General features: G+C 36.9%; 1 protein-coding gene across 1 annotated transcript in view; it reads right to left on the minus strand.

The window, feature by feature from the left end:
- The window catches only part of LOC145692971 (uncharacterized), a 114,756-nt gene that overhangs the window by 22,173 nt on the left and 80,137 nt on the right, over positions 1 to 12,446 (minus strand). The window contains exons 13-14 of the mRNA XM_081768577.1: positions 3,563 to 8,272; positions 407 to 544 (exon numbers count right to left, since the gene is read on the minus strand). Of these exons, the coding sequence (XP_081624703.1) occupies positions 407 to 544; positions 3,563 to 8,272 (4,848 nt within the window). The remainder of the gene's footprint in view (positions 1 to 406; positions 545 to 3,562; positions 8,273 to 12,446) is intronic.

Consider the following 12,446-nt stretch of genomic DNA (forward strand, 5'->3'; position numbering starts at 1 on the left):
CGTTTTTTTACTCCTAAGTCTCGGTATTAACAGGTCTAATAGTTTCTAAACAATTAGAAGGAATTATTTCAAAATTAACCTTGATATTGTATAATAATAATAATAATAATAATAATAATAATAATAATAATAATAATAATAATACCTCACCTCTCCTCTACAACGGAAAACTAGTTTCTGATGGAACGTGGGAACGGCAAAAGCCATTACAAATATGGAAATACATTTTCAATAGAAAGGACGAACATCTGTTTATGAAACACTGGTAGGAAAGCCCCACTAAACCGTTCCCAATTTTCTTCAGAATTTAGCTTTTCTTTGCAGTGGAGAGATGAGTGATAAGATTCTTCTAATTTTCATATTGCGCGACAAATTGGTGTACATTAAATAATAAACAACTGCATACCTGGGATTACAGCTTCATATATTTCTCCTTCGGAAAGTGCTGGCGAATTTTCTATTCTAGAGCTTCCAACTAAAGCGTACGTCATGAGATCATCATCATAATCTGGTTCTGTACTGGATGTAACAATAGGTCGTCGACCTATTTGTAAATAATAACAAAAATAATAATTTAAAATAAAATGAATTTTGCAATTTACAGACGTGTTCAAATTAGTAGACTCAACGTTCAGTTTCTGAATATTTTACTGTTCTTACAATATTACGTGAGAAAATACTTTCGAACTTAGTCCAAATTACTACTTTGTAACTCTGTCCTAATTACTAGTGGGTGTGGCACATGCTTTTCAATATCAATAAAACAAATGCATACGTGACATTCAAATATAGTTACTATACAACGTATATAACCAAATTGGAAACAAAAATGAAATGGAATATTTACAAGAAAATGATCTCTCACACAAAGATTAATATTTCGTATGAAATCCCTTATTCTTTATTAAGTCTTTTATCCTTTGTGGCATCCTATGCACGAGTTTACCACATTTTGCCTTCAATTCAGCATCCTGATACCACAAATTGTTGATCTCCTCGATCAATTGATGTTTGGTTGTAATTTGCTTCTTCCTTAGCTTTCCCTTCAATAAGCTCCAAAGGTTTTCAATCGGTTCATATCAGAACTAGTGCCCGGCCAGGAAAGAACACTAATTTCGTTGTCCTCGAAGAATTTTGTCACAGCTTTGGCACGGTGGCATGGGGTTCCATCATGTATAAAGATGAATTGTACGTATCAAATCAGACTGCAATCTGGGAAAGCAGTTCTTCTTGAAGAACTTGTAGGTATTGGTTGTGCTTCACTGTCCCCTCTCTTATATAGTCTTGCAGGCCCGATGACAGAGATCATACCCTAGACTATGACTGAAGTAGGATGCTTTGTTGGAGACATTCCAACTTGAATTCCTCCCCAGGTCGACGTCACACATATTGTGAACATTCATCAGACATGAAGACATATGATTCATCACTGAAACATGCTATTCTCCAATCGTCAGCAGTCCAATATTTTAGGCCTCGTGCCCATTCGAGGCGATTCTTTGCCATGATTGGAGTAGACTCTAATTTTTTGTCTTCTTTCTTGACCGCGTGCTTCTATTCCCTCGGCACAAAGAATCCTTCGAACACTTCCAGCTAAATGTCTGCACCATACTCAACCATTTTTATGCTTAAGTCTCTAAGAAGTTGCACTTCTGTTTCCCAGAGGCAATCTTTTTGGTTTTCTGATAGCTCTTAGCGATAGTTTTGGTTTTCGCCCGCACTTCCCAACCCTATTTGACTCTTCTTCATTCCAACAGAGATTCTACTCACAGATTTTTGTTCTATCCCAACTATACTAGCAATAAGTCGCCGTGTATATCTTCCTTCCACTAGAAATATTTTGTTAACTTCCACTTTACGTGGAGAAAGGTCCTTTGCTTTTCCCATTATGCTGCGATTACAGGACTTCATAGAATAAAAGATTGATACACGAAACACGTCACGATCATTTTAAACTGGCCCATTCAAACTGTTGAACGCTTTAAATGTCGTAACTTCTTACGACAGCAACCACAACACTTCAGACTGTAACTTGTTGATAGGAACCACAATAACTAACTACAACTGAAACTTCACTTTCAGAATCTCCTCCCTCCCCCGCACTAATGCCATCTGCTGTTCAATGGTGATATCACAACTTCAACTGTACAGTAAACAAATGAACGATCCTATATTGGTGGTTTAACCATTAAATTAAATGTTCTAGAACTCTGAAATTAAGACTCCTACATCAACTTTGCATTTTTCGAGCGTAAGTTTAATAATTTGAACACGTCTATATATATATATTTACCGTAGTGCGGTGAACGCAGTAAAATTAGTCTCCTACTGCAGAAATACTATTGTCGCTATACTCTCTTGTAACTGAATTTAATAGTAAGCTTCCGACATTCTATCACTGATTTCTATTGTCTTTTTTTTTCTTCATAATTTGATTTTGTTTATAGATAACTGAAGACTGTTGCATGTACGTATATATTTGAAAAGAGAAAAGAAAAGAAAAACGATGCTTTGGTTTTACATATTAGAATATACGGTTACATTAAAGTTAAAAGATTAACCTATTTGAATTTAAAATTATTAGTAATGAATGACTGAATGAACTAAAACGTATATATGAGGCGCATCCAGGAAGTAAATTCCGAAAGTGCACCAAGATAGCATCAGTTGTCAGAGCGGGATGGACTTGCGGTGCAGTGGAGCGGAAAAACACAGCCATAACCTTGCGCGAGCGCAATTGTGTGAAGTCAGTGATGAGAAAACTATTGTATGATTAACACGATTGCACTCACAGACTCCCGTCAATGCGAGGTACGCGCGGTAATTATGTTTTTCCACGGTAACATGCTGTCTGTGCCAGAGATCCACCGACAGTTGTGTGAAGTGTATGGACTGCATGTCACGAATTAATGTATGCCCAGAAGATGGTGCATACAATTCAGGCAGTGTGCACGAGGATCAGCGTAGTGCAAACTGCCCACGGTTACAGCTGTGCAGCAAACAATTCTGCAGAACCGGCGGTCCGAACTTTCATGTCAGTTTCAGCACATCTCGCGTTCCCTGCTGCATGAGATCGTTACCCAGCAACCGCAGTTTCGCAAGTTGTCTGAATGATGAATTCCAAAGCATCTGACAGCGGAGCACAAGAAGTGTTTAGGGTCTACTTTGATTTTTCCGCTGCGTTACATACCAGGAAGACGACAACCTTGATTGCATCTTCACAGAGAACGAAACATGGGTATCCTACGTGACCTCTCCCTACAGCCCCGACCTCGCACCCAGTGACTGCCACCTGTTCTTCCACCTCCAGTGATTTCAAGCCGGATAACGTTTCGGTGGCAGAATTCTTTGATATAGGCACATAAAAGCTAGTGCCGCGTTACGATAAATGCCTCAACAAGGAGTAAATATGCTGAAAAGTAGGTTATGTATCACAGTAATAAAATCATTTTTTTCTTATGTTCGTCTTACACTTTACAGTCCATCGGAACTTACTTTCTGGCTGCACTTGCTATTCACTAAGTATTAAGGCAAGAATGAATGTGAAAGTTTTCTCTCTTACCTGTAGTTGTGCTCATTGCCGGGGATCCTCTTTTCTCTTGATTCTTAATATTACAAGCACCACCACTCTCAATATGACGTTGAATTGTCTTCTGGGAGAACACCTGTTTCACATCATCACTTGATAGTCTTCTACTGCTATGTTTCATAGTAATTTCCTTGTGTGAACTTATAGCTGCGCCCTCTGTCGACTTTTCCCTGCTACTGCTCCTCTGTGACGATCCTCGTCTCGAACGATTGAGTGATTCTTCCGGCGATCTACGGGCGTGTGAATAGATACCACTGGGTTTTCTCAGTTGCTGCTTCATATCAGTACAATAATCATTAACAGTGTCACGAATATTCTGTGTCTTTTTTGATTTTAAGACCATTCTATCGGAATCTCGGGATCTAACATTAAGTGTCTTTTTTGATTCTGAGATCAATCTATCAGAATCTCGAGATCTGCTACGACTACGTGAACGCTTTCTTCTACTTTCGAATCTATGTTTCGAGTATCTTTCTACGGAATCTGATCTGCTTTGAGAACCTATGCGTTTACGTTCCTTGTTTGAGAAGTGGCGGCCAGTATGTCTTCGGGAAAGATGTGGATTATGAAATGTTTTTCTTTTCGATGACGATGACTGCGAACTGAAATATTTCCTTTTGGTATCGGACAAAAATTTGCTTATTGCAGGAGAAGAACTTCTTCTATATTTATCCCTCATCCTTGAAAGAGCGACACTACTTTTATGTTTTCTCGATTTACTGTCTGACCGACTATGAGGGGAGTTCCTTCTATGACTGTTACCAAAAGAATCGTACTCTTGTTCTGAATCTGACCTCCTGCTACGAGAATCTCTCTTCCTATGCTTTGGTGATTTGTGACCCCTGCCTTCTTTCTTGGTATGAACTTGTTTTACTTCAATATCATTCAAATTCATTGAAAACAGATGCAAAAATTCTGAAAAAGATAATTGCAATGTATCTGGCTCTTCTGGACTCGACTGATTTAGTTCCACATATTCAGCAGAAGCCACATCTGAAATATCAGACAAATGCGTGGAACTGTTTGCCCGTGATAAATCGCTCGATATATCTGAAGCACCATCGATTTTAGATTTTTCAATAATTGGTTCATCAGCCACTGACACAACATCCTCTTCATAATCTAGTAATTCTTCGTCAGATATCGGCTGCCTTTCAATGCGGAGTAGGTCTTTCGCAATGCCCTTACTTGGACTACATTTAGAGTTATCGTAAGATAATTTTGGAGTATGATCATTCGAAGTCGACACAAAGTAGTCTTTGCTCCTATCAACAGTGCACTCAGTTATACTTTGAGAATGATATTTTTGTCCATCAGAAACGTCTCCAGTTGAGATAGAAGTAGGAGCTCTTAATTTTGTCATGTTGGCGGTTTCAGTAAATATCTTCTGCGAATTTGATCTACTAGATCTATCAGACAGAACAGATGGTATATTATCTTTCTTCGTCGTAACTTCGAAACTACTTTTAAGCTTCTCCGTTGAATTATCAATACTTCCAACATTTTGAGTAAGTGATTCCCTCTTCAGTTTTACAGTACCTTTAGATTCATTGTTATTTGATCTGCCAGGTCTGTCTACATGAGAAATTCTTCCACTTTTAACAGAGTGTGAATGTTTACTCAATAATAAAGATTTCATCTGATTTTCAGAATAACTTACAGTTGAAACAAATTTACTTCCACTATTTTCTTTGGTATTAGATGTAGCTTCCTTCATCACCGTCCTTTTATCTTCCCATGTCTGACATTTAGTTCTCTCTTCATGATTTTCCAAAAGTAAGTTATCAAGCATATTACGTGACATAAGCTTACGCTTATGTCTAGATTTTGGTTTTTCTGGGGAAGATCTGCAAGTTTTATCAGAGATCACACTAGAAGAATCCACTTCCCCTTCCTCTGGTTCTGATTCCAATGCATTTAATTCACCATGTAAAGCTGCTAACTGGCATTCCAACTGTATAATTTCAGGATCTTCGTCCGTACACGCTTGTTTACGAGTATCTGAGACAGTCTCTTGGACAGAAGATTTACTTCCATCTCTGTATTTCTTAATGTTATCTTCTGATTTACTATTTACTTTCTCTTTGCTTTTGTTATTAACATCAGAACTACTGGTATTTTTCCTCTGAATTCTCTCTTTTTTGTTGCTCCGCTTTGGTTTCACTGTAGCAGATTTAAAAAATTTATCAACTGATTCAATTTTCGCATCTTTATCTTTTAGTTTAGTCTTCGTATCATTCACCTTTTCGTTTTCAGTTTCACCCTGTTCAAGATCTTCCAACATATGCTGTGAACCCTCATGACTCTCATTAGTCTCTGGTATTACTTCCTCTATTTCACGTCTCTTATCTTTCACTCTATTATATTTTGTTTCTTCTCGTTTCTCAGTGTCATTATCAGCCTTTTCCTTAGTAACACTAGGAACTAATTTCTCAGTGACAATGTTAGCCTTTTCCCTGGTAACACTAGGCATTCGTTTTTCAGTGGTATTATCAGTATTTTCCTTAGTAATACTAGACACTCTTTTCTCAGTGGCATTGCCACTCTTTTCCCTTGTAACACTAGATACTAGTTTCTCAGCGGCACTGTCAGTATTTTCCTTGACAACAATAGACACTCGCTTCTCAGTGACACTGTCAACCTTTTTCCTAGTAACACTAGGCACTTGTTTCTCAATGTCATTGTCAGCCTTTCTTTTAGTGACACTAGGCATTCGTTTCTCAATGGTACTGCCACTATGTTCTTTAGTACCACTACACACTTCTTTCTCAGTGGCGTTGTCAGTCTTCCCCGTAATAACATTAGATATTAGTTTCTCAGCTGCATAGTCAGTATTTTCCTTAGCGACACTAGATACTTGCTTCTCAGTGACATTGTCAGCCTTTTCTCTAGTAACAGTAGGGACTCGTTTCTCGGTAACGTTGTCAGCCTCCTCACTAGTAACACTAGATACTGGTTTCTCAGTGGCACTGTCAATATTTTCCTTAGCAACACTAGACACTCGCTTCTCAGTGAAACTGTCAACCTTTTCCATGGTAACACTAGGCACTCGTTTCTCAAGGGCATTGTCAGTACTTTCCATTGTAACACCAGACACTCGTTTCTCAGGGGTACTGTCAGACTTTTCCCTAGTATCACTAGATACTCGTTTCTCAATGGGATAGTCACTTTTATCCTTAATAACATTAGATACTTGTTTCTCAGTGCCATTGTCAGCTTTTTCTCTAGTATCACTAGGTACTCGCTTCTCAGCGGCATTGTCAGCTTTTTCGCTAGTATCAGTAGGTACTCGTTCTTCAGTAGCATTGTCAGTATTTTCCTTAGATACACTAGACAATCGTTCCTCAGTGACATTGTCAGCCTCTTCGCTAGTAACGTTAAGGAGACGTTTCTCAGTGACATTGTCAGTATTTTCCATAGTAACACTATACTTTAGTTTCTCGGTGGCGTTGTCAGCCTTTTTCTTAGTAAAACTAGGCATTTGTTTCTGAGTGGTATTGTCAGTATTTTCGTTAGCAACACTAGACACTCGTTTCTCAGTGGCATTGTCAGTATTTTTTTTCGTAGTACTAGACATTCGTTTCTCAATGGTATTATCAGTCTTTTCCGCAGTAATACTAGATTCTTCACTTTCTTTTTGTTTGTCAGCAGCACACTCTTCTTCGTCACTGCTCACATACAGGCGTGGGAAATCTTCACTCACGTAACTATCACCACTATTTATCGGAGACTGTGATTTTTTCTTTTGTGTTTCATTTCTTCGATTTAAGTCCTCTCTACGCTCTGTCGACTCATTATTAACAGCTTTCTGCATTTCCTCACTTCTATCGAATCTCGAATCTTCAATTGTCTCACTTGTACTATCCTTTGATTCAATGTTTAAGCTGCTATTATAACTGTCCTTTAATTCCTCACTTTCAATTGGTACGGATCGCTTACTTCTGTCTTGTTCTAATGAATAATCTTTAGATTTCACCTGTTCTTCCTTCGATTCCTCATCTTTTTCATGTATTTGACTTGATTCCAGACCATTTCTTTTTGTTTTCCTTGCTTCTTTTCGCAAGACCTCAGCCTGAACAGAACTTCTAGTTTTCCTCCTAGGCTGTACTTTAGCAGGAGAAATCAACGATCCAGTATCTATGAGCATAGATTTTTGTGAATGAGATGCTATACTTTTATTACCTTTCAATCTCTCAACAGTTCTTCTTCTCTTTTCCTCTAACTGACGTGAAAGTTTAGAATCCATTACATTTGATATTCGACTTTTCGTGCTATGCACTTCCTTTATATTCTTTGCTATCTCCGACTTCTGTATGTTTATGGGCACCTTTGTTGTTTCTTTACTTCCGGATGAAGAAGGTTCAACCTCTTTTTCTACATCTATATGTTCAGCAGACGAACTCATTTCTAGTAAATTCAAGTTATTTTGCCGTGTATCTGGCACACTCATAGGCTGACTTTCGTTTTCAGATGGTAATGGATTAACACTAATAGTAATTCCAGGTGACTTTTTGGGAGTTCGACTCCTTAAAGAGTATCTGAGGCACGGACGAGATTTGAAAGCTGGAGTGCTCCCTTTGACTCTTGTTTTCTTCACTCTATCCTCTGCATCTCCTGGACTGCCAAACACGAACATTTTCGCTTCATCCAAGTAGGACTGAATAATAGTTTTCCTTGATTGATCTGAAAATAAATGTGAAAAAAAAAAAAAAAAGATGGATTAGTTACATGCTACGATGATTATTTAGATAAAAAATATATCTACTATAAGCAGTCAGTAAATGGTAATAATAGACAACTCTATATGAAATTTCAAACCAACTAAAAACTGTTACAGCTACTTGGTTAAGTTTATTCAAAATTAACCAACATTTTGTCCACAGATGTGTAGATTCCCATACTTCTGATTTTTCTGACAACATGCACAATTTTTACAGCACTTGCCTATCGAATTAAGCTCAAAGATGAAAGTTTCGGCTAATTCTTACCTTAGTGCTTTTAAAAAAATAATTATCAACCTTTATTTTCAGCTTACTTTCTTTACAATAGATTAAAAAAAAAAAAAAAAAAAACCGAGAATAACACAAACATGCAAAATCATGTAAGCTTATGAAATATAACAATTTTTCATGAACGAAAACTTCTAAATAATAATTTCGCAACACATTACATTTCTTTTAACGTCATATTTTTCAAAATCAACTTAACTAAAGTAAACATGCAACAATAAGTAAAGCTCAGTACAGTCTGTACAAGTTCACTACTTTTGCGCATATTCCTTGGACCATAAAAGGTACAATATATATATATATATATATATATATATATATATATATATATATATATATATATATATATATATTATTCCAATATTTTCACTGTCCACAAAGATATTATTTAGGTATTGATCAAGGAAACAGTCCTTGTTCAATATTAAATTAAATTAGATGACGTGTAAAAATAAATAATGAGAAATTCAGGAAAAGGTATAGAACTGCTTGTCAAAATTCCCATGTTTTTCACAGGTTCGACGAAGTAACGGCGAAGTTTTTATCCATTATCGGCAGTTTACAGGGATATTACCAACATATTCGTACAATTATTTTCCTAAAACAACTTAGCTCTTAACAACATTGTTCCACACAAACTGTGGACGTTGGACGGCAAGTCGGTAATCGAACAATTTTCATGTAGATTGTCAGTTGGAATCTGTACAACAGTTGCCACCAGGCGGCAGAAAAATAGATGATAACCTTATTTAATCCCAGTACGGACTCTCTCTCTCTTTTATGTGTACGTCGTTGAATAGTGCAGATTAGTGCTGTTCAAATCGATTTTTCGGAAAACAAAAAATCAATTTCTGTAAAACTGAAATTTCAAAAAATAAATTTTCAGTTTTCAAAATTGAACTTTCGAATTTCCATTTTTAAACCGATTTTCGGTTTCAGTTTTCAAACCAAAACTGAAACGGTTCGATTCCCAATGGCGGTAACGTGTTACAAGAAGAAATTTATCCACTTCGAAATTTCCTTTCGTTCTTTCTACCTTCATTCTGAATATCAAGAAGCTAGTATTCGACAGCAGTAGAAGTATGTTCAGAGCTGTAATAATCAGTGGTGCAAGCAATGCAATGCACAGGGGCGCTCAGATGAACATTCCTCCCCCTACCTTCCGCAAACCATCGTCTGAAACTCATATAACATATTACTGAATATCTCAATTACTCTGTTATTCATTTTGTGCGTGTTAGATTTGTACATTTTAAAGATTCGTATTAATAGCAAACCTTTATTTGATTTCCTCTCACAGTTCGTATTGTACAATACACATTATCACGCAAGTAGCCACCTTAGGATCGGTCCTTGAATGCAGTATAGCAAAGGAGTTACTGAAACGACGGCGAAGCCGATCATCGTTATATCATAATAAACTATCAATAGATATATTGCATTGTGTAATACCTCTTTGTTGAAGACGAAAGATCTAATAGGCTGAACTGTTTTGTTTAATGGTATTACCCATTCGTGCCTCTCAAGAGGGAGCTAGCCATTGTTGCAGCAAAGGATCCCGCAGAACCAAACAGGGAACCGCATACATAAATCAATTTAAGTGGATTTCTTGTTATGGATTCTGATATCAAGCTTCAACTTTTATTCTTCAAAACAATTATGATTTAGAGTAGGGTTGCTAGATTTTGTAAACAAAAACCCGGGACACCAATCTCAGGTTATATATAATATCAGGATTCCTACTCATTTTGCCAGAATCAATTAATTACCTGTCTTTTCTAGGTTACCGCTTACAATTTTTCAATTCATTTTACACACAGTTAACGAAAAGGAAGAATCACTGGATGTATAAAGAATGTGAAAAGGTAACATAAGAATAGCTGCCTGGCGTCCCTTATTCCGAATTACGATTTGTTGTGTTTAACAGGTCCTAAATATTGCACCAAGTACGACATACCCTTCCATTTATGATTGAAGTCATACTTTTTCTTTGTTGCGTGATTACCTCAGTCAGAAACACTACTCGAAAAGAAATACAAATTTAGCATTTAGCAAGAAAAAATAGATTTACGCTAAATTCAGAACGATAAACAAAAAGCATTGTGGCGACGTGGCGTTTCCAGTGAAATCTTGCACAACGTCTTTACTAGTACTTTTTAAGGAGGTATGCAACCACGCACAGTGATCATTATCTTATTCGCTATCTTTTATCTGCGTATATGTGTATTGACCTGTCACGTGGTTATTATTTCCAGGTAGTGAGACGTCTTATACATATTCTTGTCAACTCAGTTTATGTCATAAAATGTTCGGGAATCCCTAACGTCCTTTGAGGAATCCCATGCGCCGCCATTGCACAAATCTGAAAACTGCAAATTTGGATAGAGCAGGTTAGGATCCCTTGATGATATCATGCCGCATCATGTCTACGCTTAGTAGTTTATGCCATATTTAACTCTAAAGTTTGTTTTCCCACGCTTTCGGCAGCTTATAACACGTAAACGACGCGTTTTTCGCCCTATGTTTATTAGAACTTTTTTGTTTGTTTTGCTCTCAGCAAACGCCCCTCTGCTTTTGTACAAAGAATTTAGCGCCATACTATATATATAGCAATGAAATATATCCAGAGGAGCCACAAACGGGGTCCATATGAGAAGGAATTAAATTTATCAGGAAGTATCAAACTATATTTATTTATAACCAATTACCGAAGCTCTCAACTTCTGTTACTATATATTTTTGCTGGATGTGTTTATATGAACTGCTATGTGTACACGTATGATCTGCATAAATATTTCTAGTCATATTTGTTTCTTTAGCTCTGCTGATTCTAGCGACGTGTGCTGAGACCGGTATTCTCTCAAGTACAACAGTGGTACGACTTCGCAGTAGCCGTGTATCTCCTCTTCATTAATATTTTTCTAACTGTAAATAATGCATAAAACTCTGCCATTCTTTCGCCAATTCGATATGGGGCAAGGCATACTACCATTTACATTGAAAATGAACACAGGCATTAAATAAAATTTATTTAAATTTCAACTAATTTCACTTAATATTGAGCGTTAACGTTTACATCTATTTCCTCACAACTAACTAAATAACATCTACATAGACAGTGTTAACAGGGAAGTTTTTAACCTCCCCTTCACCCTAGGCACTTCAAATTGTTACGCCCCCCACTATTTCCAGAGCACCCCCTGGTAAAGTAGTCTGCTGTCACCTTGACTTGGCGCAACCATGTGGTTACAAACAAACGCTGGTAATTGCTGCTAAATAAGCAAATGACAAGATAATCCCATGCATGTACAGGCCATTTATTGGGCGCGCTTTTAATAATAATACATTGAACTCATCAAAAGTGTATTGTAATTGTTTTCTTTTCTTTATTCTTTCATCATGTTGTTCAGTTTATCATACTGAGTGACAAGCTAGTAGTTTTAAAAAGACGAAGGCTGCATTTATAGGTTTTTCGTAAATTATTATAATTAAAAAGTGCACAAATAATCATTTCCATAGTCTCGGCTTTTGTCTGCTAATAGCAGAAAACACCCATTTTTCCTAATATCAGTACAGTTAATAGTTTGTTTTCACCCTCCAGTTAATCTCAGACAACTGTTCTTAAGTATTCTTATTTATCTAATAATATAAATCTCTATTTTCAATTAACAAAAGTAAAATTCACATTTACATTAGCCACCGAGATCTAGTTTGTTTGTAACCAGGTAGCCCAAGCGGAACGGAAATGACGTTTTCTGCACTAGCGTATTTTATTTTTTTTTCTCTTTTTTCGCCCTCCTTTTCGGCGCCCCAAAATCTTTTGCGCCCTAGGTACGTGCCTAGCGTGC

This window comes from Thermobia domestica, chromosome 1 (genome assembly GCF_964235325.1).
Source record: "Thermobia domestica chromosome 1, izTheDome1.hap1.1, whole genome shotgun sequence".
Taxonomy (NCBI): Eukaryota; Metazoa; Arthropoda; class Insecta; order Zygentoma; family Lepismatidae; genus Thermobia; species Thermobia domestica.